A 27,861-nucleotide genomic window follows, 5' to 3' on the forward strand; every position below is an offset into this window, starting at 1 on the left:
AATGTCATATCTCTATGAAATTCTCCTAAAGAATCTAATGGTCTGTTTTAAACTGAAACACAAAATAATTTCAGTTTGTTTGTAAAACTAAAAATATATATATTTTTAATATTCAGTTTTATACGTATGACTAAACCATTCCTTTACGAGATATTTACCTTAATAGCAGTTCAACCTCGGTTTCTTCTTTAAATAGTGCATGATTCTTTGACAATCTTCATCCTGAAGCACGTCATCATCATCAATGGAACATGGGCTGTCATCAATGATGCTCATACTAACGGGTGCAACAGGAACGAAGCCGGCCATCTTGTCAGAATTATTTAATAGATACTTGAGAGAAAAAGGCTCCACTCACGCTAGGGCTTACTATTACAGGTTTTTTGAGATCTAGTGCAGTAATGACTTCAGTCAAAAATTGGCCTCTATCAAGATCGTTAATAGCAGCACTCCGTCCAAACCCTGAAAATTTTTCAAACAATGCAAGCATAAAATTAATTTAATAGCAACAAATCTATTCAAAACAAAAAATAAATCATCAGTTTGAAAGGCTGTCCAATCTGTTTTGGATTTTTTAAAGCAGTGATCTCAAACCTGTGGTTTGCAAGCAATTTTCATGCGCCTGTGAACAGCTAGCAAAAACTGATTTTATATTATCATTTTTATAGTTTGCAATTAAATTTATTGGAGAAAATTTTGGATTAACCTCATTTCACTAAATATAATTGTAGTGAAAATATTATTGTGTGTGTTTGCTTAGGGATTAGGAAGCGTATCAAGTGGTCCTCACTAGTGAAAAGGTTTGAGAATTGCCTTAAAGGATGTAAAGTCCTACACTGTTCAAACCACACACTAATTTTCCAATTTATTTATTTACTAGTTGACCCAGGGGCGCCGACTTGCAAAAATTATTGAGGGGGCTAGACTGCACCGGTGATCCAGGGGTTATGTAATCCCACGGCGTCCTCCCGCCCCACTTTTCAAAGAAAAAAACAAGTTCAGATTTTTTGAACCTTGAAAATGCGAATTTACATATTTTCTGGTGTATATGATTTATACAAACAAACAATATGTGACATGGTCGTTTTCAAAGTCAATCTAAGATTTTGTATACAAATTTTCTGGTTCAATTAGATCATGTCACTTGTCTTCAATGTGGGATATTTTTTACAGTTCTATTTTGGCGGAAGTTGTGCAGTTCTGTGGCTAGGCATTGATATAAGGTAGGGCTTGGACTTGCATGGAAGAGTACTCCAAGTGCGCTTAAATACAAAAAATATTGGGAGGGTGGGGGACATACCGCAGATTTAACCCCAGGAAATTTTCTAAATTGGAGATAGAAAAAGTAAGTTTTACAGTTTTTTAAGCATTTTAGAGTTATATATTATCAACATTAGAACCCCGAAAACTCTACTCTCGCTAACTCGACACATGTTTTGACTTTAAAACACACACACACAAAACCCCTCATGTACGGTATTTTCGTTAAAAAGTTAATTTAATTTATAATATAATAATTTGTTTTTATACTATTACAGAATAGTGAATACATTATATATAAAAAGATTGAAATTATATTTAAATAAATCTTAAATTATCATTAAAAAATTAAGCATAAGATATTGCTGTCGCACTTTGATTAATGAGTGAAATAGCTAATTTAAACTTGCTTTTAATAAGGCTCAGAGTTCATTAAATAAAAATAATATCCCACAGTTAATTTGTTTAATAAAGTTAATATAGTATGTAAATAGCGGGTTTTTATAGGGTCTTATACCCTAAAAATATTGAAGTATTTGAAAATAACTAATGCAGGTACTATAGTAAATACAGTGATAAAATAGTACTAATATTTTGAAATTTTAAATCTAACATTCTGTATGTAGTTAATTCTCTATTTTACAGAGATTTTTAAAATTGCTTTAAATATCAATATTAGAGCTGTCAATAGAAAGGTGCAAATGTCAACCGCCTGGAGTAGATTACCGAATTTGAAGTCGTCGACGACTGGTCGAATATCCAATTCATCCAAATTATATCGCTGGTTAAGAACAGCCAAGTTGTTCAATCACTTCTTCCCCCATTGTTAATCGGAACAGACTATCCGCTGGTTCGCACACTGGGGACAAATTCTAAGTGCTCGCAGCACCGTAACACTATCATTATTCACACCACTCTTTTTCAGTTGACATATTTTTTATTGTAAAAATTATTTGTTGTAACTCATTACTGAATGTATTTTACAAGGTAACTATCTTCAAACAAGGAAAATAAAAAATACTGGAACAAATTTGTGAGTTTAGAAAGCATTAAATAACTAATAATTTTCTTAAATTATTGGGGGGGCTCTGCCCCCTCAAAATTTTTTTGAGGGGGCTCGGGCCCCCTCAGGCCCCATGGAGTCAGCGCCACTGGTTGACCTGTCTAAGGCATTCAGGCTCGAAGACAGGGATTAGAGTGAGGATTTTTAAAAATATACAACATAATTTTGACAAAATTTTAGAACATTTTAAAGACAAATGTTAAATATCAACAAAAACAAACACACTGCTATTTCTAGTATATGCTTCATCTTTGTAAACTTTGTTGCATCCTCCACTCCCCCCCCCCCCCCCCCCCCCACCAAAAGAAAAAAGAAAAAAATAAATTTTTTTTTAATGTTTGCAAGTAAACTGTTGGAAGTTTACATATGCAAAATTTTTAAATATATTATGCGATTCTATGTGTAAAATAATTAGAATAACAACCAAATAATAATCAAACAGACACAAATAGTTATACAGTTGGCTCTTTGTTTAACGACTTTCAAGAGACCACAAAAAATCGTCCTTAAGTAGAAAGCATCCTTAAACAGAATGCTTTAAACACTATAGTGGACCATCTGGGGACCGTGAAAAACCGTCATTAAATAGAGTGTCGTTAAACAGAGAGCCAACAGTACTTTCAAATCAGAGTCACTGCATATGCAATATAGCAGACAACCCAGTTTTCGGTCTTAGCCCTGGCTTAGGGGTGGTAACTTACTGCTAATACACAACGCATATGTTACTGCAATATATCTTACCCCTTTGCAGCTAAATAAAATTAAGCTGCAGAAATTCATTGATGAAAGAACAGTGAAATCAATCTGGCAAAACTAAGCATCTAGGGCAGCGGTTCCCAACCCGTGGGCCGCAAGCAGCATGGAACTGGGCCGCGGACGCTGAGTAGAGAAAGTCTATTCCAAGCATTCCAAGACAAATCTTGGTAGGTACCAGTTTCTCGGGACGATTCGCTAGTGAGATGAGTCATCGCTCAAAAGCTTCCCTGCCACCTGTTCATTCAGGAAGACCCCCTACTGTTCAGGGGTCGACAGCCCAGGGGTCAAGTGGTCAAGTGTCCCTTTTCAAGGTCAATGATCTCCTCCCTCTTTTCGATGCTTGTATTCCGGACTTGTTTTACACCTTTGTCAATAGTTAATGGTTGTGGTTTTCAGTTGATAAATAGCATCGCTCTGTGTCTGTCTGCTGTGAGGAAAATGTATTTCACTTAAACATGGATTCTTGGATTCGAACAGGGTCTTGCCGTAAGACAAAGACAGCAAGTGATGAAGTGATTCCCGCATCTGTTTTGCCTTCAGCTAGTACTGAAACTGCGCTAGTCGGTAAGTTAATGTCCGGTCCAACTAGCAGAAAATTAGCAAAGAAAAGTAAATCATACTTTAGAAAATACAACCCAGATTTTATAAAATTCGGCTTTATTTCTTCTGGTTCCGAATAAGAGCCCATGCCTCAATGCTTGATTTGCTTTGAAACTTTGTCAAACGAATGTATGAAAGTCTCAAAACTTGAAAGAGATCTTTCGACTAAGCATCCTGAATGTGTGGGAAAGTCTTTGGATTTCTTTCAAACGAAGAAAAGAAATTTTTCTATGACAAAATCCACCATGGAAAAATCCTCAAGGCAAAGCACTCTAAGCACCAGAGTTTCTTATGAACTAGCTTTGTTAATTGCAAAAAAGGGTTCAGCTCACACTGTGGGAGAAGAACTTATCATACCTGCCGCAAAAATTATAAGTAATGCTTTGTTTGATGAAAAATGTACAAAACAAATTAATGAAATTCCGTTATCAAACACAACAGTGAAAAGAAGAATAGATGAAATGTCAGAAAACGTAAAAGAAGTTCTCGTTACTTTCCTGAGAAAAAGTGAATATTTTTCGCTCCAATTTGACGAAAGTACGGACGTTGCTGGCCAGGCTAATTTATTAGCTTTCTGTCGTTTTGAATGGAATGGAAATATTCAAGAAGAAATGTTATTTTGTCAGTCTTTGCCAACAAGAAAAACTGGAGAGGAGATTTTCAAAGCTGCTGACAATTTCATGAAAGAAAATGAAATAGATTGGAAGAAATGTGTAGGATTGACAACTGATGGAGAACGAGCAATGTCAGGCATTCATATTGGTTTGGTCGCCAAAGTTAAGACAGTTGCTCCCTTGGTTCAATGGACGCATTGTAGCATACATAGAGAAACTCTTGCAGTAAAAGGCTTGGACGCGTCTTTAAAAAAAACTCTTGACGACGCAGTGAAAATCGTGAACTTTATCAAAGCAAGACCTAAAAACTCCAGACTGTTTAGTGTTTTGTGCGACGAAATGGACGCTGAACACAAGCAACTTTTGCTTCATTGTGAAGTTCGATGGCTCTCGAGAGGAAAAGTTTTGACAAGGTTATTCGAACTCCGCGATGAACTCTTGATTTTCCTAACGGATGGAGCAAATGATGGAAAAATAGCAAGTTCCCATTTAGACTGCATAACTGATGAAAATTGGTTAAAACGATTGGCCTATTTGGCAGATATTTTCAATTCCCTCAATGTTCTGAATTTAACTCTGCAGGGCAAGGATTGTCATAAGTTTTTTGTGCAAGACAAAATCGTAGCTATGATAATTAAACTTCAGAGATGGGCTCGAAAAGTAGACCAAGATTCTTTTGATGCGTTTCCTACTTTGCATGACTTTATTGAGACCAACGAAATTAAAGTCGATAGAAAAACAGCTGCAACCATAAAAGATCACCTCAACGCTATGGCCTCTAGCCTCAGGTAAGCTGAAAATTTTATTCTCCTTAATTTTTTGCCAGTATTTTAATACGTCTTATTATTAAAAACATTAATTTTCTTAAGAACTTCTTTAAAAATTAAATATTTCAAATAATGCAATTTTAAAACTAATATTAACAAATGATAACTATTTTGTATAATATAGTGTGAGTGAATATTCATTCATATGAATGAGGCTTTTAGTAACTGAAGCAGTATTAAGATTTTTCATATTTCTTAGGCACTTCTTCCCTAAAATTGAGGATGAAATTCAGTGGATCAGAAATCCCTTTGAAGAGAACTACCTTTCCAAACTGAAATTATCTTCAAGTGAAGAAGATTCATTAATTGAACTATCATGTGACCAATCTTTAAAATCGCTTTTCAAAATAACACCATTGGTCCCGTTTTGGATAAACGCTCGGCAAGAATATCCAGTTATTGCCAAAATTGCACTCTCACACTTGATGTGGTTTTCTACAACTTATCTTTGTGAACGAGCTTTTTCAACTATAGTATTTTTTGAAGAATAAATACAGAAACAAGCTGAATGTTGAGAGCGATTTGAGAATAAAACTGTCTGGTTTCAATCCAGACATTGAATCACTGGTGGAAGACAAACAGTGTCAAAAATCCCATTAAGAATCTTTTGACTTTTAATACTTGTTTTTGACTTTTTTACAATTTTGTCAGCTACGTGGATTATAATAAAATTATTTTCGTTAAAAAAAACATCTTAAAATTCTTCTGGTACATTATCTTTTACTTACTGCTGAAAAATTTGCATTATATATATACATACACACAAATACATATGCTGTTTGCCATTAGAAGTTATACAAAGCAGTTAGTGGGCCTCCAAATTTTTCTGACGAAATTAGTGGGCCACGCTACTGAAAAGGTTGGGAACCGCTGATCTAGGGTAATATTTGTATTTCTTGTGCAAAATGATAATACTTAAATTAAAAGTAAACAGCTTTAATTGTGATTGAAATTAGAATTACTGTGCATGTTTCTGCATTATAGTTTACCCCTTAGCAAGGGGTAAGCTAAAAGTGAGCAAAAAGGTATTTGTTCACTTTTTCCAGAATGCAAAATTGTGTAGAGTATACAAAGCATTGTTAAAAGAAGAAGTTTAAAATTAGTGCACTCTTTCGTTATCAGACCAAAATAAATTAATTTGTTTGATCAACAATTCTTTAAACTTACTTCCATTTCATAAATTCATCGATGTTAATTATTTTTTAATTACTATTTTTAGTTTTTAGCATTATTACCCGAGGTGGAAAATTCTTTAGAAATTTCGGGAAATCATGAAAATAAGAATAACGCCTTTATTTTATTTAATAGTCTGAAAACTGAGTACATATTTTAAAATAGCAATATACATTAAAGAAGTTTACTTTATAACATTTATAGTATTTAATAGAAAGACTGCAAATGCATTAAATAAAACTTTTTCTAGGTGTTCAGGATCCAAAGGGAAAACTTTTAGGTTTTTGAACTACTGCAGAATTTTTTTGATTGCATAAAGAAGCTACAAGTATTTTTTACTTCGAAAAGCTATGATTCCACATGTTATTGCGTCATTATTCATCTCCAGCAAATTTGCCACAAGGTTTATGGGACCCCCTGAATATACACTATGGTTATGACTTAAAATTTTTTTCTCCAAGTTTTTAAATGCCTGTGGCAAATGGTGAACTTTGTGCCCTGACTACTAAAAAACTGCAATTGCAGATGACTCTAAAAAAAAGTTCCTTTGCCAAAACGTTTCCAGTTCAGTATATTACACACTGTTGTAGCCTGTAACACCAATGACAAGCAAATGAAATTGCTCACAATTAAAAACTTATATGGCCACAAAAGTGATTTATCAACCACAGGACATGGTGATAGAAATTTAGAAAAATAAGTCACTTGTCCAATGAACCAGCAACAAAAAAAAACTCCCTGGCCCCACACACTTTTAGTGGTCTGTTCTTGCTTTCTGGTTTCTAACAATGAGAAATTAAAGAAAAAAGACTACAATATGAAATAAAATTAACATGACAAATGGAGTTAAATAGCCGTTTCCAGTAGATATATCTGAGAGAATCAGAATAGGGAAGAGAAGGATACAATAAAAGGCATCTTTCTGTTCACCACACCAACACTATTTAAGGAATAAGGAACAAAATCTTATCTGTGTTATTGTTTTGGAAGGTAATAGGGTGACAAAAACTAATGCTGTTAAAATATCTTTACCTTTTTTTTTGCAAAGAAAACCTAAACACTGCAAATATAGGTGTTTTCTCTCAACAGTTTTAAAACATTGAGATTCTTCATATTTTTGATTTGAAAACAAGAACGACACTTTACAGTACTAGTCCCATAGACCACTAAAATTGATATTCTGCAGGTCTGATGGATGTTTTTGTGGTCTTGGACCAGTGGACCATTGTTAATTTCTAGCCCTGGGACATTATCTGCCAGAATAATATTCCTACAGGTTATTAGTCACAAATACTCTTCAATAAATCAGGATTTCAAGTTTAGTCAACAGTGCAGCATTGCAAGTAACAAAGCCAACAGAATGCTTGAGTTTATCAATAGATCCATTTCAAACAAATTTAAGAAGGATCTTCTGCCTTCATATGGGAGTTTGATAATATCTCATTTGGAGTATGCAGTTCATTTTTGGTCTCCTTATCTGAGTAAAGCTATTTGTGCATTGGAAAGGGTTCAAAGAAGGGTAACTAGGCTAGTAAGGGGATTTTCAGGTTTAGATTATGATGTCAGACTTAAAAGTCTTAATATGTATAGCCTGGAGCAAAGGAGAGTCAGAGGAGACAAGATTCAGTTGCATAAATTTATCAAAAGATGTTAGTGGGTTACATTTTTGCACGGAAAGCAGGACGAGAGGTCATTGTTTTTCGCTATTCAAATCTCAGGCTAAACTGGAAATTAGGAAAAAATACTACTTTAATAGGGTTGTTGGCACTCGGAACAGCTTATCGGAAGAGGTGCTAATGAATAAGGTGGTGGATAGCTTTTAGAGGGCAATTGATCTTCATTGAGACTAATAAACTGACTAGGACCAGCGTAGCTGAGCCCAGAGCCTGTTGCTGGTCGTCACCTTTGTATTTGTATTTAAAATACATGACAGGAAACCTAGTTTTCTGATCAAAAGTTTACCACAGAGATTTACCAGAAATTGATGGATGAAATTCAATATTAAATTGCACTGCACCCATGAACTACTTTTAACACACTTGAATGTTGACAAATCAGCTAGAAATATATTATGAATGAATATTTTTGTCTTGTAAGGAGAGAAGAAAAAAGTAACCAGAATTGCAAAAAAAAAAAAAAAAAAAGAGGATTTGAATCTGAAGTTTGTTTTAGCAAGTTCATTTTTACTGTGCTGAATGCACTCTACTTTTAGAGTTTTCACCTGTAATTTTTATTAGTATGGAACATTTTTAAAGAATTGATCAAAATAATTGTCATTTTCTGATTCTGTATCAAAAAGTTCACTATTTCTTAAAGTTATAAACCTAATATACACACATACATATAACTCCAGTCAAAGTTCACAATCCAAAACTTTCAATAACTTAAAAAGCTGATTATCATTAAAAAGATTATCAAATTAAAGAAAAATAAAAATCAATGCAAAACAAAATTTTTTTTCTTTGTGTGTGGAGGGGAGGGGGTCAAATTTACACGTCTGTATGTCCTTCTTATTCAAAAAGATAGAATGTGTTCTTAAATGTAGAATGGCAATGGTGTAAATCATTAACAAAGGGGGAATGGTGTAAGTCACTTTAAAACAAGTTACAAGTAACTTTTGATAAAAGTTGATTCAAAATTTAAAAAAAGCACCAAGCTACAAATATAAATCTCGTTTTTGAAAATGAAATTTAAGCAGTCTTGAATCTGTATCAGCCCGTTTTAAAAACCTAAATCTTCCACTGAAAAAGACCATAAATAACTACAAAGCTCATATCATAATAAAAACTACTGTGACAGATTTTAATTTATTAAAACTATGATAGTGAAATATGAAACACACATACAAATTGTGACAATGCATACATTTATGATAATCCATATGATGAAAGTAATCATGAATATTGTTGTGGGATTTACCTGGAAGATCAACAGCAACTGTATAGTACCCAAAAGCTGCTAAATTTCTTAAAGTACCAAGTGTATTCCAGGTTTCTGAATTGTAAGACTGACCATGTAGTAGCAAAACAGATATGCTACGATTAGAACTTGCTGGTTTTGCATAAAGAATATGAATATCACAATCCTATTACAAGCAAAAGAAAACATGTAAATACATACATCTTAATGATAAGTATAATCAGGATTTCAATCATCTGTACAATATGGCATTCAAATAAATTCTGACACTGCAATATAGTGTGAAAGACAATGGCACAAGCAGCCTATTTTTGGAATGGGATCACCACTTTTGATGTGAGTGGCATGGGCGCCCATACACAAAATTTTAAGGGCGGGGGGGGGGGGGGGGGGGGCTCAGATTTCCTCATGGTTTAGCAAGATATTTTCAACATAGAAACCAATTTTAGTACGGATTAGAGTTATTAAAATTTGACATTTTTAATAACTTAATCATTAACTGCTGGAGAAAAAATGTGTTTACATTTTTTGAAAAAAAAAAAAAAAAAAGACTAAAAGCAAGGAAGTTCAAATTTGTAAGGGGGTATAGAGCCTCCAATAGCCCCCCCCCCCATATGGGAGCCCTTGGGGGTGGTGTAGTTAAAGAAGGCCACTGAGATGAAATGTCCTGGATAGCATATCTTTCAATTAGAAAAAAAAAACTCTCTTTATAAGAACAATGCTCATCTTCTGAGTTTCAAACTGTTGCCAAATTTAAGAACTGTAAATACGGGACAGACTTTTAAAGGGAGATGGGGGGTGCCATTTAAGAGGGAAGAAATCTGAAAATCAGATTTTCACAGCCTTAAATTTAATTAACTTTTCTCACTGACATTCACAAAGAAAAAGGAATATACTACAATAAGCATATGAATACAAACTACATTTTTTACAACAGCACAGCTGTTTTCCTTTGTGAATGTTAGTGCGAAAAGTTCTAACGCAATGTTTGACATTGTAAACTTTGTATTTCCCAATTTATTAACAATTTTTTCCAGACTTGGAAGATATAGCAGTAGTTAATATGGATGACTAATATTTAAAGAAAATATGCACTGCTTCTCTAGCCAATGGGGAAATTGGAATGATTAAAATAATTTTAATGCATCATTAATAGACAATTTGTTTCTTAAATTCAGCAGAAATAGGATTAAACCTTACAGTTGAGACAAACTAAAAGAGGTTAACAAAAAAACAAACTAAAATTCAAAATCTTAATGAATAAAAACTGAACAGTTTTTTTTTTTTTTTTTTTGTAATGCAATAATTATAACAACAAAATGTTGATAAACCCAATTTTTTCAAAATATCACATTTGATACTTGATTTTACTGCTGCAACAATTAATTTCAGGATGTTACGTGTTTTTCAGCTGTGATAAATTTTACTGCAACTTATATGTGTTGAATTTGTCCCTACAATGAGTTCTGTTTTAACTAACTGAACAGAAAGTCATTATGCTTTAACACTAGAAAGACGGAAGCATTCATTTTGAACACAAACAGTTTTCAAATGCTCATGTTTGCTGCGTTTATTTTTCAATTTTTTTTTCCTTCATTGACTTTTTCTAACTATTTATTAAGAAAGACAGAATGCTTTAACACTAAAAAGATTGAACCGTCTATTTTGACCACGAACAGTTTTTAAAAGCTCATATTTGCTGCGTTTATTTTTCAAATTCTTTTTCCTTCATTGACTTTTCCTAACTATTTATTAAGATCTTAAAAAAGTAAATTTTACATCTTTATGGTTATTATTATAGTTGCTATAAACAGGGTTGGCAAGGTTTTGGACACTATGGGAAAAACCCTGGTTTTTACCATCCTGTCTAAAACCCTTGTGTCCAAAACTGTCCAAAATTATATTTTTAAAGAAATTGTACTTTGTGAGAAAACATCAATACCAGAATAAAATGCATCAAAGTAGAGAACATTTATTCAATGGGTGAACATTCAACTTATTTATGCAGCTGCTTTTAATCTAGTTATATGGAAGTTAAATTCTTGATTAAAATTTCAATTTGTATGCATGAGTTTAACTTTTATTTTACTTTTTTGATAATAGTTCCCTATGTTTATGCATGTGCAAACAAAAGACGGGTTAGTAAGGATTTTACCGCCTGCTCAAAACCCTTGTGTACAAAGCTGTCCGAAAGTGTCCAAAACTATTTTTGTGATAAATATCAAATACAGAACAAAATGTGCCAAAATATTTTTTTTTTTACTATTTAATATATTTATTCAATGTGAACATTCAAGTAGAAATATATATGTAATTTATTTATACAGCTGATTTTAATCTAATTACATAGAAATTAAATTCTTTATTAAAAATTTCACTTTGTATGCATGTTTTTTTTTTTTTTCCCCTCCCATAAACCAACTTTTTTGACATTTATGCATGTGTGCAAAAGAAAGTGTTCAAAATATAGTGCAATAATTTACTTAAATGCAATAAATTACAGTTTTTTGTAGTTACAGAATGCATTATATTAAAAATATGAACTAAAAAAAGAATAGCACAAGTTTTAAAATATAAGTGTTTCATCATCCATTTCTTGTTCTTTAATCTATAATTCAAAAAATAATTTTCGTTAAAACATCATAAAAAAATAAGCTTTTTTTTCTTTGCATCTAAATATTTTTGTACATTCAACAACATCCCTTTGAGTTATAAATGGAACTGAAATTAGTTCTCTTGGTAATGTTATGAACTTTCTTTCATAACTCTATCAACAGTTACATAAAGAAGTTTTTATGTAATAAGAGTTTTTGGCAATTTCTTTTAAGTAAAATATTTTTTAAATGAACATTTTGGAGAATAATATTATCAAATACTCATTAATTAAACCTCATTAATATATATATTTATGCATTACGAATATTGCAGTAAATACGAATTGATTAGATTACACCTCTTTAGCTTTAGCACATTTTGGGACAGTTTAAGATAAATTCGGACACTTTTGGATGGTAAAATCCACCTGTCATGTCCTAAACCAGTTTTGGATAGTCCAAAACCCAACCCTGGCTATAAATGGTTATAACTAAAAAGACTAACTACAGTTATTTTGGCCACTCAACGAACTTTTGCTTTTGCGTTCCGTTTTGTTCACTTTTCTGTTACATATGTGCACTATGGATTTTTGTTAGTTGTTAGGGTGAGTAACATTCTTTAGGTAGCAAGTGTGAGTAGCCCCTGCTGGTCAGGGGCACTTCTTTGCACCATTAGGAAATGCAAAACAGATTTGGGTCGCATGCTTCTTTTTTCTGCTGTTAGAACAGGGAGCAAAGGGGAGAAAGGTGAATAAGAAAAGCATGTGACTCAGGGTTCGAAAATATCATGATATTTTCGAAATAAGTATCAAAATATCATGATATTTTCAAAATAAATATCAGATATATATTGTGATATATATATCACAATATATAGCGATATATAGCGACTGATATATATTGGCGAACCCTGATGTGACTAGACACGCGAAATTCTATTAGTTCAAAAAAGGGTTAGGTTTAAAACAAGTGGATTCTAAAAACTTGTACTGTAATTCTTTTGTGCACCAAAACATGTGCTTTGCATGAAACATAGGCTTTTATTTCCTTCGATGTGCCTTGTCACATAATTATCTTCATGATGTCGCAAAGGGCCGTTAGTAAAAAAAGCTTAACAGAAAATGAATTCTACAACTGTTGCAGGAATTTTCTGAAACTTATTCTGGCCCAGATGAACAGACTTATCTGAAGAGTACATTCCTAACAATGAAAATAATTTACTTTCATCAAATGATTGCGAATGTTTTCCGGCACATGGACCTTAGGAAAAAGGAAACAATGTCTAATGAAATGCTACGGAAACAAAACTATAAACATTTGTTCCGATTGCAAAAAGATTGTTAATGGCTTATGTAAAGGCAAATTGATAAAGATGAATGTTTGTAAATATTGTAAAAGGGAGTTATGCAAGTACATAGCAATATTTATGCATGTATGAAAACAATGACATGCATGGTCAAAAATACGTGTTAGTTATTACATGCTTAGAAAAATATCTCCTATTTTGTGCAAATTTAAAATTTCTAAATATGAATTATGTAATGCATGTGTATACTACAGGTGATCAAACGTAAAATTAAGAAGAAAAAAAGTTTCCTCAGATCGATTTACAGCAGGAGCGGATCTAGAGGGGGGCCATGGCCCCTCCCAAAGCCTTGTGATTGTAGAAATTTCTTTAAGAAAAAAAAACGGAAAATATTATGAGAAGATAACAAAATTTAGCACATGTGTTTTACTGAAAAAGAAGTATAGGCCTTAACTGGGAGATAAATTATATCCCTATCCTCAAAACAAAACTTTTATTTCCAAAATTTTTCTATCTCTAAATGCTGCTGTTCTCAGAGTATACCTATTGTTCACAAGACCAAAGAGAGCCTAAATTTTTGTTTTTATGGCTTCAATTTTGAAAATAGGGGGAGAACCCCCTTTTCCCATGTGTTTTGACAAATGCCTTGATATGTAGCAAAAAATTTCATTTTAAGTCCTTTATTTGGAAAAAATGTCAACAGAAGTTAGCTTATCCAGCCCTTATCACTTAACTTGCTTAAAAGCAACTTAAATGAAATTTTTTGGGACTTCAATTTTTGATAGGATCCCCTCACTCCCTAGTTTATATCGTGATGATAGCTTTAAAAGGAGGTTTTTGGAGGAGCTCACGAATCTTCCACCCCTTTCTAAAAAATGTAGAAATATAGTTAAAAATCAAATTTTTAGAGCGTCAAAGGCAAAATATTTCCAGGAAGGAAGGATTCTAAGCACCTTCACACTTCCTTTAATGTAAGCAAACATTACCTAAAGGTGCATTTTTAAGCTGTACAGCTGAAGAGCTAGAGAAGAGCACTCCTCCTCTTCTAACTTCTCAATGTATAATGACAGAATATTTTGGTTTCTAAGCTTTATTTTCAAAAAATATTTTGGGGCCAGCGCCTGAAATCTGACCTTTCTCCGTACATCATCAAAAATAAACAAAATGAGATTTTAGTTTCCTAATTTTCAAAAATTACTCGGAAATTTAAATTTTGAAACATTTTTGAGTGAGATTCCTAAAACCAACCCCTCACCTAATGTCTCGATACCCCGAAAATTGAGTTTTTAAAACTTCATTATAATAAAATTTCTGAGGAGTTTGGAGTTTGTTCAAAAATTTCGGATGGCCCCTCCCAAAACAATCGGCTGGATCCGCCACTGATTTACAGATTATATTATGATTTAATTGTTAAAATAATTTATGACAAATGAAAACAAAACTTTTCTATGATTAAAAATCCTGAAAAGATATACTTTTTAATATTTCATGCATGGCGGTCAAAATGACCACTGCTAGTCTTTCTAGGTATATGGAAAACATTGCATTTCTAGTGCTGAACAATTTTTGTTATTACTCTTTATTTCATATTTTGCGTTTTTCATCCTATTATTTTTTTTTCTTAAAATAATCTCTCATTCATTGTGTCTATTTATAAAGTATTGCTAGAATATGGGACTTAAGCCGTCCCATGTCAAAGCTCACCAGGACGTGGCATAGTTTCCCCAAATAAGGGACAGTCCCTTAAATTCCGGGACCTTTGGACATCCTGGTTTCAACCAATCACCATCAAAAATAACATTGAAACTTCTGAACAATGGTGAGCAGTCACTACAACTACAAATAGCCTATTCATCAAATGGTGGCCAAACTTTTAGAGTAAAATCACAAAAGATGTGAATACTGCCATGGTCAAGTAAACAGCAATATCTGCAGAAATGAATTTTCGAGATGTTTGAAGAAATGTGTTTCGGACTTGATACTAAAAATAGGGATATGTTGAAATTAGACGCTCCCCCCCCCCCCCCCAAAAAAAAAAACAAATAAGCTAGCTTGTACAGTAAAGCTAAGGTACAATAAATGACAAAAATGCAAAAAATGACGAGTGATGCTTTAAGCAGGGGTGATCAAAACTTAAACTTGACTTTCTTTTAATAAACCTCCATCTGAAATATAGAATGACAGTGGCGTAAATAATTAAAAGTTACTTTAAAGCAAGTCATAAATAACTTTCATAGTTCATTCGTAATAAAAAGTAGCTATATTTTAATGCAAATCTTGCTCTTGAAGTTAAAATTCATGCAATTTTGATTTTTTACAGAGGTTTTTAGAAAACCTTCATTTATTTCAAATTATGTTGACTTACAACACTCTCATTCATTTATCCTTCTTTAGAGGCCCGACTGACCAAGAAATTGAAAATAAAACTAGTACTAAGACTTATTAAAGTTGCAAATATACACTGCTGGCCTATAGGGAGGGGTTTTGTTACCCTACAGATTTTGTTGCAGAGGGCCCAAAATTTATAGATCCGGGCCTGCTTACTATGTTGAAAAACACACAACAGCTGAGTAATAATATTATTTAAATCAAATTAAAAAAAGTAAATTGAAAAAATTAATTACCTCAACCTCAATAAAGTCTGATTGAACCACCATTGCAGACATCATTTCATTGATTTCTTCAGGGATTTTTTCCTTGCGCAGATTCACCTTTTTCCAAAAATTAGGACTCAATTTTCGATTATTAGCTCTGCAGGCCTCTATTTCCTCACTAGGGGAAAGTGGAATTCTAAACAATTCTGTACTTTCCTCAAATACATCATTCAGTTTATTTGATGAAGTTCTGTACATAACAATTCCAACAGACATCCATGCTAGCAAGAGAAGTACAGTAACGCTCATTATTTTGTGAACTGTAGAAGAAAATAAAAATTTGGATTTGAGAAAATGAAATAAAGTTATAAAACACATAAAGAAAAAAATAATAGTTTAAAAAACTAAACAAACACCCTTTTTTAGCAACATGAAGTAAAAAGTAAAAAATAATCTTTGGATATTAAGTATGATGAAATAATTGACCAAATAATAAACTTCAATGTAAAAATAAACCGTGGGGTGCTTGCTATCTATTTTCATTTTTGCAAGGACAACAAATGGAAGAAATTTAAGACAACTGATACGAAGCAGCTCCCCTGCTTTTTTCACATTAAATTAATTGCTTGGTCAATTATTTCATCATACTTAACATCCACAGATTATTTTTTACTTTTTAGTTTATGTTGCTACAAAATCAAGTTTTTTTAGTTTTTTAAACTATTATTTTATTTTATTTTATTTTTAGTTTACTTGAACTCGAATAGTTGTCTAATCCAGCTAATCCACAACAGACATCAATGTACATGTGTGTAAACCATATTTATATTACTTTTAAAATTAGATATATGTTTTAATAAAATCATTGTTCAACAATGACCATGATCAAGAATGAATTTTTGTTTTTTACCAACATTTTGGCATGAAACTAATAAAAAATAATTATAATTCACATTATAATTACTTTTGAACATTGAAACAAATTTAATCTGATGCAGAAAAATCAGGGGCTTCTATCGATATTTAATTCTAATTTTTGCAAGCACTTTTAATCCTCATACTCCCCCTCAGGATGTGGGCAAAATTTGAGTTGCAAGATTCCGTTACAAGATACATGCATACAGGCAAAGATAATAAAAGCGTGTCAAAAAAGGTAGCAGTCTTTGAGTCACTTTTTTTTTCACAAAAATAAACTATTTGTGACATTATTATGTGAAAATATGTTCACTTTAATCAAATATTATAACCAAAACAATTAAATAACATGCCTGCTAATGTCCCAGCATTCCAAAACACAAAAACAAAAGCCAGTAAACAGTTGTAGTGTGTGATGTATGGTAAAATCAATTTCCATTGTCATTTTGAGAAAAATAGGGATTCTTTCCCATCACTAAAAGTACATAAATATGAAACTTTCTAATGTTTTATATGCAGAAAACTTTATTCAAACATAGCTACTAAATAGCAAAAGAAATATATATATAACTAAAGTTTATTTTTAATCATACCTTATTTTCAACACTTCATTTGTTTTAGCAGCAAAGTATCTTTCTTGAAGGGCACTTTTTAAAACTTTTAATAAAATTTGATTGAATAACTAGCAATGGTTTTTCTTTTAATGACACATTTTCAAAAAAATTGTGATTTTCCATAAAATACAAAGTCAACAAACCTAACAAACTAAAGCATCAAAAACATGAATGATAAAAACATAGATAAACTAGTTGACCACTGCAAAGCATTCCTGGATGACAGAAAGAATTCAAAAGCAGGGCTGCGCATTGCGCAATCCCTATGTGCAAGGTCGTGCGGAGCATGATATGAAGGCACCAGAGTCAACGAGTATGATGTGGCCATCACAAAACTTTCTTCTATATCTTTCTTATAATTCTGATCCCTCCCCATAATTAACAAGGAAGCAATATTCCCAACAAAAACAAAATTACACAAGCCAAAACTTGACGACCATCCCAATTCCTGATTTATCTCAAAAGCAAAGCAAAGAATGAAAATTGAAAATTATTTTAAAAGCCTTGTTTAAAATAATTACAAACATTTATTTGTTAACAAACACGAGATGGCAATAGTTAGAAATTTTAAATCATTGAGATAATATTTCCGATACAATTAAAAACATGAGAAATATGCAGTCGACAGTCTGTTACGATTTATCTTTCTAATTGTTGCAATTATAAAGCTATTTTTATTCACATAAATAAAAAAAATCAGCTCCCCATGGAGCGATAGGCGCCAAAATTGAACCAACGCCCGTTTACATATGGATTCATATTTATTCCAAATTTCATCCAGAAAGTAGCATTACTTCTTGAGATATGGTACTCACAATGGGAAAAAAAGAACGTTTGATTGTGCCACACCCTTTTCAGCTGCTGACGCCAAAATGTAGAATCATTTCTTATACCCTCTAAGGGCTACTTGTCGATAAATTTTTGTTTGATTATGTTCATTATTTTTTGAGATACAGCAGTCACAATTGAGAACAAAAAAAAGTTCTATAGCTCAACCTCCGTTTGAGCTATTGACACCAAAATTGAATCAGGACCTGTACCTGTTAGGGGCAACATATGGACCAAATTTTGTTTGATTCTGCCAGTTACTTCCTGAGGAATAGCAGTCACGCAAAACTCAAAAAATGTCCCATTGCTCCACTTCCCTTGGAGGAATTTGTGCCAAAAAACAATGGGCACAAGTTCACATAGGGGCACATATGTGTACCAAATTTCGTTCGATTTCATGCGGTGGTTTTTGCTGTAGAGCGGCCACAAAAAACTGGTCACACACATACGTGACACACACTGGGACACACAGACAGACATTTTCTAAAAATGGTCGAAATAGACTCAGCACACCTCAAAACGTTCGAATCCGTCAAAATTCGAAAATTTGCATGAATCCAATACTTTTATCTATATATCAGATATAGAAGAAAGTAAAAAGGTGCCGAGCTCTACCAATCAAAAATGCTCCAATTAGGGAGAATCTTCTTATTAAAAAAATAAAATTAAACTTTTCATTAAATCCAGGGCCTGATTAAGCCATAGTAATGCCCAGGCCTTGGCAAAATTTGGTGGTCCTCTCACAAGAGAATCTGCACATTTTTCATGTGGAAGTTTCCGAAACAGGGAAGAAATAAAGAAAATTTACCCTATTTTAGTATTCCTAAAATTGTAGTGCCCAGGTCCATGGACCTGCCGGACCATACGTTTATCAGGCCCTGATTATGTCCAATAGTGGCGGTGAAATTACACAGCTTATTGAAAAAAGCATAAAAATTATTGCCTTGTTGTGTCTAAATATGCTATTCAAAAGCGCAATCTTTTGCACTGAAAACACATGCTGCTAATTATAGCATACATTAGCAATTTTCTTCCTAATGTAGAGCAGTGAATGCTATTTCAGAATGTCATTAATACATAAAGCTGAGCATATGAGGGGCAATAAATCTCATGTTCCCCATTTTGGTTCTTGAGGTGATTATGTTGTAGTGTAATTTGTGTAATATGTCCTTTTTTGATTTCTAACTATTGTTCATGGTAGTTTCGACTATATCATAATATCATACACAAAACATACTGTAAGCCAATTTGCATATATTTTACTTGTGCGTAATATTTGTAAATTGTAGTCATCAATTTTGGTTGACTTTTTAGTTAACGACTTGACCATAATTACTCGATTCTCTCCCCTTCCTTTTTTTCTTTAATTATTTGCACATTAAAAGAGCTATGGACAATGCATTTGTTTTAATTATCACATTCAAGGCCTTTTTAACGATTCCGTATTTTAGAATTATTGGTTTTACCGGAAAGAGGGGGTGTTCAGTTTCATATTTTAAGGTGGAATATCCTTTATATTTCAATTTAGAAATATAATGAGTACCCTGTTGTCATGTTTTAACAAGCGTATAAGTTAAGCAATAAATAAATACTTTTGTGCCGAGGAATAACAGGAAATATCCAATGTTGTTTAGCACATAAACAATGGAATATTTCCTGTTAGGAATATGAGTGTTTAATTATTCATCAATTAGAGATTAGAAATATTTAGAGCAGCGTTAACTTTGATATTTAAAATATTTTCTTTTTCCAAAACACATTAACATATCAGAGCTACTGAACTCGAAATAACTTCAAGATATGAAGTAAAAATCTACACTGTAATCCAAAATTAAATACGTTTTTTTACACAATGTTTATAAAATAAAATTAAATGCCAAACGTCCACGTCAAATTTGTCAACAAAACCTCATTCCAGGGGTTAACTATATTTTCCTCAGACGCCACTGCATAAAAGTGCTCATAAGACATTTGCATGACGGCACTGATCAGGTTTGGAGCGGGCATGTTCAAAAGACCTTGTTTTTTCAATTTTTTTCTTTTTAAATAAGAGCAAAAATATGATTTTTTTGTTTTTTCCCTCAAAGTGGTGATAAAAACTTTAAAATGACATCTTATTTTTAAAGTTTAATGAAGTATTAAGGAAGTTCTGGCATTCATTGGATGATATTACTTGATTTTACACCCTTTTATAAAACAATTACATGCACAATATAATTGTTCTTAGTTTTGTATAATTAATTACTAATTTTACAACAAGAACAATTGCGGCAGCTGAAAACAGAAATTGTCACACAAGTTACAAGCTTTATAAAACTAATACTTAATAATAAAAACTGAGAGTAGTTAAACTGTGCATGTAGTTCCTTTATAAAAGGATATTAAATAAGATAATATTAATGAATGCTTGATTTTTTGATGCTGAGCTAATTAAAAAGAACTTTGAAAATAAAAAATAGTATTGCCAGTAACTAGTAAGTAATAATAGCATTAGTAATGTCACACTAGTTATGATGGAATCGCCCAATAGTGAAATTTGTCACACAACCACAGAAAATCCTAGCAGAAAAATGACTAGCTACCCCCGTGCAAAGCATTCACGCACAACAGCGGCAGCTCAAAAATCCGATTTTTTAACAGCAATTTTTCAAAATACAGCCACAATGAGATTTTTTTCTTCTGATGGTGATGAAAAATAAAATAAAATTTTCTCATCATTAACATTAACTCATTCTTGTAATTTTATGAAGTATTTAAGGAAAAAGTTACAAAAAAAAAAAAATCAAGATTTACCATGTTAAAATAAAAGTTTCCATCTTTGATTTTAATGTAAAAACATAACTGTGGTTCAAAATGCAGAAATGAGTTTAAATTGTATATTTTTAGAAATTTTGGTCAAAATTAACCTACGGGAAAAACAAGAAATCTCATAGTGAGATCGAATTCACGATCTTCATGTTTTCAGCACAACACTCTAATCAACTGAGCTTCACTCGTGAGGAGCTATATATTACAGCAATGCTTAGTGAAAGACAGAATAAATCCTTTTTTTTTTCAAAAATTCACCACAATGTAAGCTGTATATTTTTTGCCAAAAGCAATGTAAAAAATCTTTAAAATGCCTTACATATCAAATTTGATGAATTATTGAGAACATAATGGAGTTGTCCCAAAAAACAAAAATCTTCTAGAAATATTTTTTTATGACTAGGATAAAGCTTTTAATTCAAATTCATGAAAATTATTTCTTCAAATTAAAAAAAATGACTTCAACTTGATAAATTCAACTTTCTTAATCTAGTTTATGTCTCAAACTTTTACTCAGCATTTGACTGTGTACATATTGTTTTATGTTTCAAATGTTGTTCAGATTTATAAAATTGTGAATTTCAGGTTGGTGGAGGACTTGAGACAGTTCACTGTATATACCGAGTTTTGATTTTAAATACACTGTTTTTGAATTTAAGAATGTGTCTTCTATGAGTTCACCCCCAAAAACTAGGTAATTGTAGCAGTAAACTAACCATGGCAAAAGAATTCAATAAGATGAAATACTGCTTACCAGCATAAGATCACAAATCTAGTCTTGCTTGTGACATTGCCTAATAAGTATTTCTACCATTAGTTACAAACTTGATACATAATGACTAAAACCAGCTGAGAATGTGTTAAAACTGATTTAACTTTTGCATTCTAATGCAAACTAATTTTGCATTGTAATCATTTGAAGCATGAGGCTAGGATATGTCCATATTTGGAATAGAATGGGAAACGATTGGGCAGGATTCCTAAATTTTTACAAGAAATGACTAGGAGTTAAATTAAAGGTTTCACTTATTTTATATATTCAGATAATTTTCAGTTATAACTTCAGTTGTATGACTATAGCAAATTCAGCGAGAACTGATAGTGGAAGTAAACAAAGCAATGTCACACTTGGCGATACCGTTGTCGGATTGGCAATCGGATGGCAAAAACAGCCCCAAATAGATAAGTAAACTGTTCCTGAGAAGAATCGCCAATCCAATGAGTGATTCATGATAGTGGAAAATGTTGGCGCCATACAGCAACCCTTTTTGTCACTAATTTCCATATATGGCTAAAAATTGCCTTGAAAAATTTGAGCCATAAATACTAGGTGAAATTTGTAACACGGGCAAAGTTATTTTCAGGGTTGCCCAGATGGGAGCAGTGTTGCCAGATAGGGGGAATTTCCCCATTTTGGGGAAATCTGGTGCTCTCTGGGGAAATTTTGGGGAAATGGATTTTTAGGGGAATTCTTTGGGGAAAATTTTTTGTCTTGGGGAAAAGCCTTAGGGGGAAAAAAATTTCGTATTTAAATGTGCGTCTTAACATCTGGTAGTTACATTGTTTGTATCAAACAGCGTTGGTTTAGCTTTGCTCAACGTTATGCAATTCACATTTCACATTATGGGCAGTTCTCAAAAGGTGGGAACAAAAAAGTTAACTTTGAGCAATTTCAAAAATTTTCAAATTTGATATCAATTTTGCTTTTATTCTATAGTATGCATACCTAGAACACAAGATATGAACATGAAAAGACAGCAGGTATTTGTAAAAATTGTTAATTAGCAAATTAAATCAGCAGTCTGTAGGTAACGGATTTTGGACATCATCATAATGTAAGTTTCACCATTTTTGACAATTGTTAATCTGATTTTTAACATTTCCAATGAAAATTTTATTTACTACTTTTTGAATTTTGCAATTTAATAATAAAGAGGATATTAATGAAGTACTTGAATGGCTATACATACTGCTCTTTACATATAATAAAGTTTTGGAATGATTTTGAAGAAGTTGATGAAAGGTAAAAAAATGCTTAAAATTAAAAATAATACAAATATAAAAAGTGACATCATCAGTTTTAATAATAAATATTTTTTCTAATGTCATAAGAATTAAAACGATATCTAAAAAAAATTATTGAAAAAAGAAATTCGTATTTCTATTTGGAGATCGTTAAATTAAGTTTCCAAAAGAAAGAAGAGAAAAAAAAAATCTAAAATAATAAAAGCGGGGGGAAAAAAATGCTAGCGCAGGTGATAACGTCGCCAAAACTGGTGCAGCTGACGATAAACTACTCAAACTTGGAATTCCCCTCTGGTAACCTTTAGCTTATCGTATACTGTGTTGTCTCCAATGGAGGTTTGCTTGGCGATTTTAGCGCAACATGGCTTTCGTTGCGATCATAACCAGCCATGTTTCCACTGTAATTTATGTATTGTTCAATGTGTAACGTATTAATTATGCAAAATACCGATGGATTAAAGAAGATAACATTATAATAACCTTTTTTATTGAGGTTAGAAGACAGTGGATCATCTAAAAATTATGAATAAACGGACAGAATTATCGGCGTCAAGATCGTAACACCATTTGGACATCTTGCATGTATGTTTAAGAAAAATGACTTTTCTTCTAAGATACTGCATAAAAGCTTATGAAAACACTTTTAAACAATTAAAAATTGATTCTGAGGATCGATAAACACCTTGAAAACGAAAACATCATATACTTAGTTCTCAAAAAATAGCATTGTAAAGATTGTAACTTTTGGACATGCATCAAATTTCAAACTTACTTCTTTTTAAAATCGTTTACAAAGTAAATAATCTGTCTTTACTTTTGTTATTTGTGTAAAATATTAACAAAAAATTATTCAGTGTAAGATTCATGCCTTTAATTTTTTTTTGAAACGTATGGAAATAATTTAAAAAAAAATTTTTTAATGGTACATTTGCTCAGTTAACGTTGGTATGTCCAAAATTGTGCCTTTTAGCAAAGAAAATATTTTTTTGAGGGCATTTGAAGATCATTTTTTCAAAAATTTATGGCAATTCTTGTCTCTATACAGTATTATAATTTAACTCAAAAATTTTTGAGTTAATTAAAATGAAAGTTATTTGGTGTTGAAGCTTCAAAGTTGAGGTCTGTGTTTGTTCCCACCTTTTGAGAACTGCCCTTATGTGGAATACAGTAGAAGACCGTTATAACGCCGACCTATATAACGCAATTCTCTATAAACCGCACAACTTTTCAGAAGTAAACAATAGGTTTTGAAGCTTAAAAAATCCCTCTGTTTTGCTTTGAAAACATAAAAATTGTTAGGCAAAGTAAATTTTGAAAGTTTTTCATCTTTCCATCTTAATTCAAAGCTTTTAAATTTAGAATTATTAATCATAATAAACAGAAAATACCAGACGGCTCTTGCAAATGCAGCAGTTATGCAAACCATGAAGCTAGCAGAAGTGCAGGATAATGCACTTTCTTTTGATTGTGAAACATATTTATTTGTGAATAACTAATTGTAATATTGGTACGTTAATATTCTTTGCAGATAAAACTCATTCCGAAGTGCTAATATCTAGATATATTCTGAATGTTAGTTTTAAAATTTGTGAAATGATCTATATAACGCAAAATCCTGTATAACGCAAAAGCTGTGGTCCCAAGGTGTGCGTTATAACGGTCTTCTACTGTATTATGCTACGGAATTCGCATTACTAGTTCTGCATAAGTAACTAGCTGATACGTGAAACAGGCAAAAATAAGTGTGTTGAAGAATGTTCTTAGGTAAATATATACAAAAATCATAGTTTAAATGTACATACAGAAGCAGAGTGTTAAATAAGAGTAGAAAAAAAATATTTAGTTATTTCTTATCTCTCGGTCAGACGCTTGTATTTATGACTAGTGGCACCCGCACGGCTTTGCCCGTAGTAGAAAATTAAAAGGTATTTTGGTTCCCTTGTATATTTACAAAAAATACATGATGAATTTCTTGCCAACTGGCTTGCTCACGTTACGGTTCCACATTATGATTACTTGGTAATTTAGTCGTCCATCTTATGATAATTTTGCTGAGGGAAATATTCTTAAAATTGAAATAAAAAAAGAACAAAATTAAATTTTGAAAAAATCGCTTGAAGGTGCACACCCCCATGCTACAAACTAATTCTTTGCCAAGTTTCATGAAAATCAGTTGGTCAAGGTGCTTGCGCGTCACAGAGATCCTGACAGAGAGAGAGACATCCGGACAGGGAGACTTTCAGCTTTATTAATAGTAAGGATAAAAAAAGATAAAGACAAACAATAAGCAAAAATGGGAAGAAAAAAAAGTTGGGGAATTTCATAAGAAAATTTGGCTATTTGGGGAGAAAAAAAATTTCCAAGAGACAAAAATATCAGAGCAAGTCGATTCATTTTATGAAAATATTAGAGGAAAAATAATTTTTGAATTTGGGGAATTTTGATAGAAAACATTGCTTTTTGGGGAAAAGTTGGAAGGGAATTGGGGAAATCTGGATTTGACTATCTGGCAACACTGGATGCAGTGGCGTACCGAAGGGGAGGCGGAGGGGGCGGTCCGCCCCAGGCTCCGCTTTGACATAGGCCCCCAAATTTCAATTTTTGGTTTTCACCAATATTGTCGCACATCTTGGTTTGAATGCTTAAACAAGTTGGCTTAATAAATCATAATTTTTTTAAAGACCAAATATTTGTTCAGGGATACAATCAATACCTCTTCGGGATCAATGGAGGGTTTATGATACCCAGGCCCCGCTTTGACATAGGCCCCAAAATTTTAATTTGTTTTCTTTTTCGCCAGACGTGCCTTATGTCATGGTTTAGATAAATAAAAAGTTGACCTTTTATGTAGAATGAATATTTTCTCAGTGACTCTTGCCTAAACAAAGAGAGGGCAAATTATGTCCCACAGGCCCCGCTTTGACATAAGCCCCGAAATTGTATCTTATTTTTTCCAGTAGATCTGTCATATACATCATGATTAGAAATATTAATCAGTTACCTATATATGCGAGTATATATCATAAATTTTGTTAAATATGACTTTTTTTCATAGTGACCCGTCCTAGTGTTCAAAGGCACATGAGCGCTTGGGCCACGAATTTAATGGGGGCCCCAAATTTTTAAATTAACTAAACCTATAAAAATATTTGCTTTTATTTTGTTAAGTGCTGTCAGCAAAGTTTTATGCATTTTTTTTTTCAAACAATTTATAAAAAAAAACTAATGCATAACAGATGCACGTTTTTAATTTTTAATCATTACAGTATACAGCTAAAATATCTGTTTTATGTTTTGTTTTGTGTATTAAGACTACGATGGTCTAGTCTTAATTCATACACTATTTTTGAAACCAAATTCAAACATATAACCAAGAAAATTCATTCCTAAATGAGAAGTTGTCTATCCTTTGTGGCGTTGGAAAAATCAGTCAGATAAATTTTTCTTTTTACCAGTTGCACTTTTGTGGTTTTAAGTTTCGTCTCCTGCCCGAAGCTGTAACTTCTAAGAACAAATCGGACCCCTTCTGACTCAAGCAAAGGGGACCTCCTTTTTGCTATGCCCCTTTCGACAGCGTAAAACTGTTTAATTGGTCAATCCTTCGGGACTTTTGACCTTGACTTCATAATACCTCCTCCCATCCATTCTATACTCGATTGCAAGCTTACTTGACTATGGAGAAATGAGCTGCGGCCAAGCAAAAGAAATAGTTCCTAGCCCTTTGTCTGATAATCGGGGGGAAATTACGCTCTTCGCTTTAGAAATCGGATTAGTTAGTTAAACCCATGCATACGCAAAATTTTTTTGTCTTAATTTCTGTCGAACATTAAATATTTTCAATTCTACCAGCGAAGAGCGTTTTCTCCACTTCAATCAAACGTGCCAGGCAAGTATAGGGTCACACCAGAGTTTTTTTGTCTGAAGAACGTAAAGAGCATTTTTTTTTTTTGTGGGTGAGACCTAGCAGAAAAGTTTTATTTAGACTGTGAACGTGTGAATTTCATCCTTATTTAGGTAAGCATGTTTTAAAAATATTTTTCTCTGAGATTAGGTGATATTATCAGGGAAATAGTTCCCTGGTGTGTCTTACTCAAAGGAATAGTAAAGGTTTTTTTTTTTTTCTGTAAAAGCTAATTTTTATCCTAAAATTAATTAAATCTGGAATGCCTAAAAGTTTCTGTTCACTGTACTTGGATGTTCAGATGCAATAAATTTTTAAGATACAATATAATTTTAAGACTTTTTTCTGTTTTTGATATTTTCTGACAAAGCACAATTTTATTAAAAATGTAGTATTTACTTAAAACCATGTGTTTTACTGTGGTATTTACAATAGTGTCCGAAATCAAACCAACACTATTTAAATATGTAAAAATGTACCACTTAAAATAATTACTGTAATATATGGTACGTACACATAGTTTGAGAAACTTCAGTTTTAATACCAGGTAGGCCCTCATTTCGAGTAGCGCTCCAGGCCCCCATCTGTCTTGGTACGCCACTGACTGGATGGGAGGTTACTGTGATCTCCCAAAATGTTACCATATTCGGCAAATTTTCCTGACAATTCGGCAAGTTTAGAGACAGAGTAACAGAATTGCCAATTCTTAAATGATGACTAAAATTACTTATTCGGTAGGTAAGTGTGCATGCTCGTGTTTTATCGTTCGGTAAAATTCGAGGTTACATGAGATTTCATTCGGCAAACTGAGAATTTTCCCCCTCCCAAAAGCTTGAGTTTGAAGCGTCCTTGGTTATTACGTCACGTTTATAAATGAAATGCATATATATATATATATTATATAGAAACTATGATACATCGGTTATACATGAAAAAAGAAATACTCACTGAGAGCCATAGTTTTCAGTTAATAGAACTAGAAACAAAGTGAAAAAAAAGTTTACATAGAAAACAACCGCTAAGTAACATCAAAGAAATTTTTTACAACCCATTTGTTTGAAGAA

General features: G+C 32.4%; 1 protein-coding gene across 1 annotated transcript; it reads right to left on the reverse strand.

Moving 5' to 3' along the window:
• Positions 1-159: 159 nt before the first annotated feature.
• On the reverse strand, positions 160-27,855 carry LOC129228318 (putative protein-lysine deacylase ABHD14B). The gene is given in 5 exon segments (XM_054862993.1): positions 160-345; positions 347-462; positions 9,213-9,378; positions 15,737-16,026; positions 27,746-27,855. Coding segments are annotated over 5 exon segments (768 nt in total). The 5' UTR covers positions 27,756-27,855.
• Positions 27,856-27,861: the final 6 nt, after the last annotated feature.

This window comes from Uloborus diversus, chromosome 8, assembly GCF_026930045.1.
Source record: "Uloborus diversus isolate 005 chromosome 8, Udiv.v.3.1, whole genome shotgun sequence".
NCBI classification, from domain to species: domain Eukaryota; kingdom Metazoa; phylum Arthropoda; class Arachnida; order Araneae; family Uloboridae; genus Uloborus; species Uloborus diversus.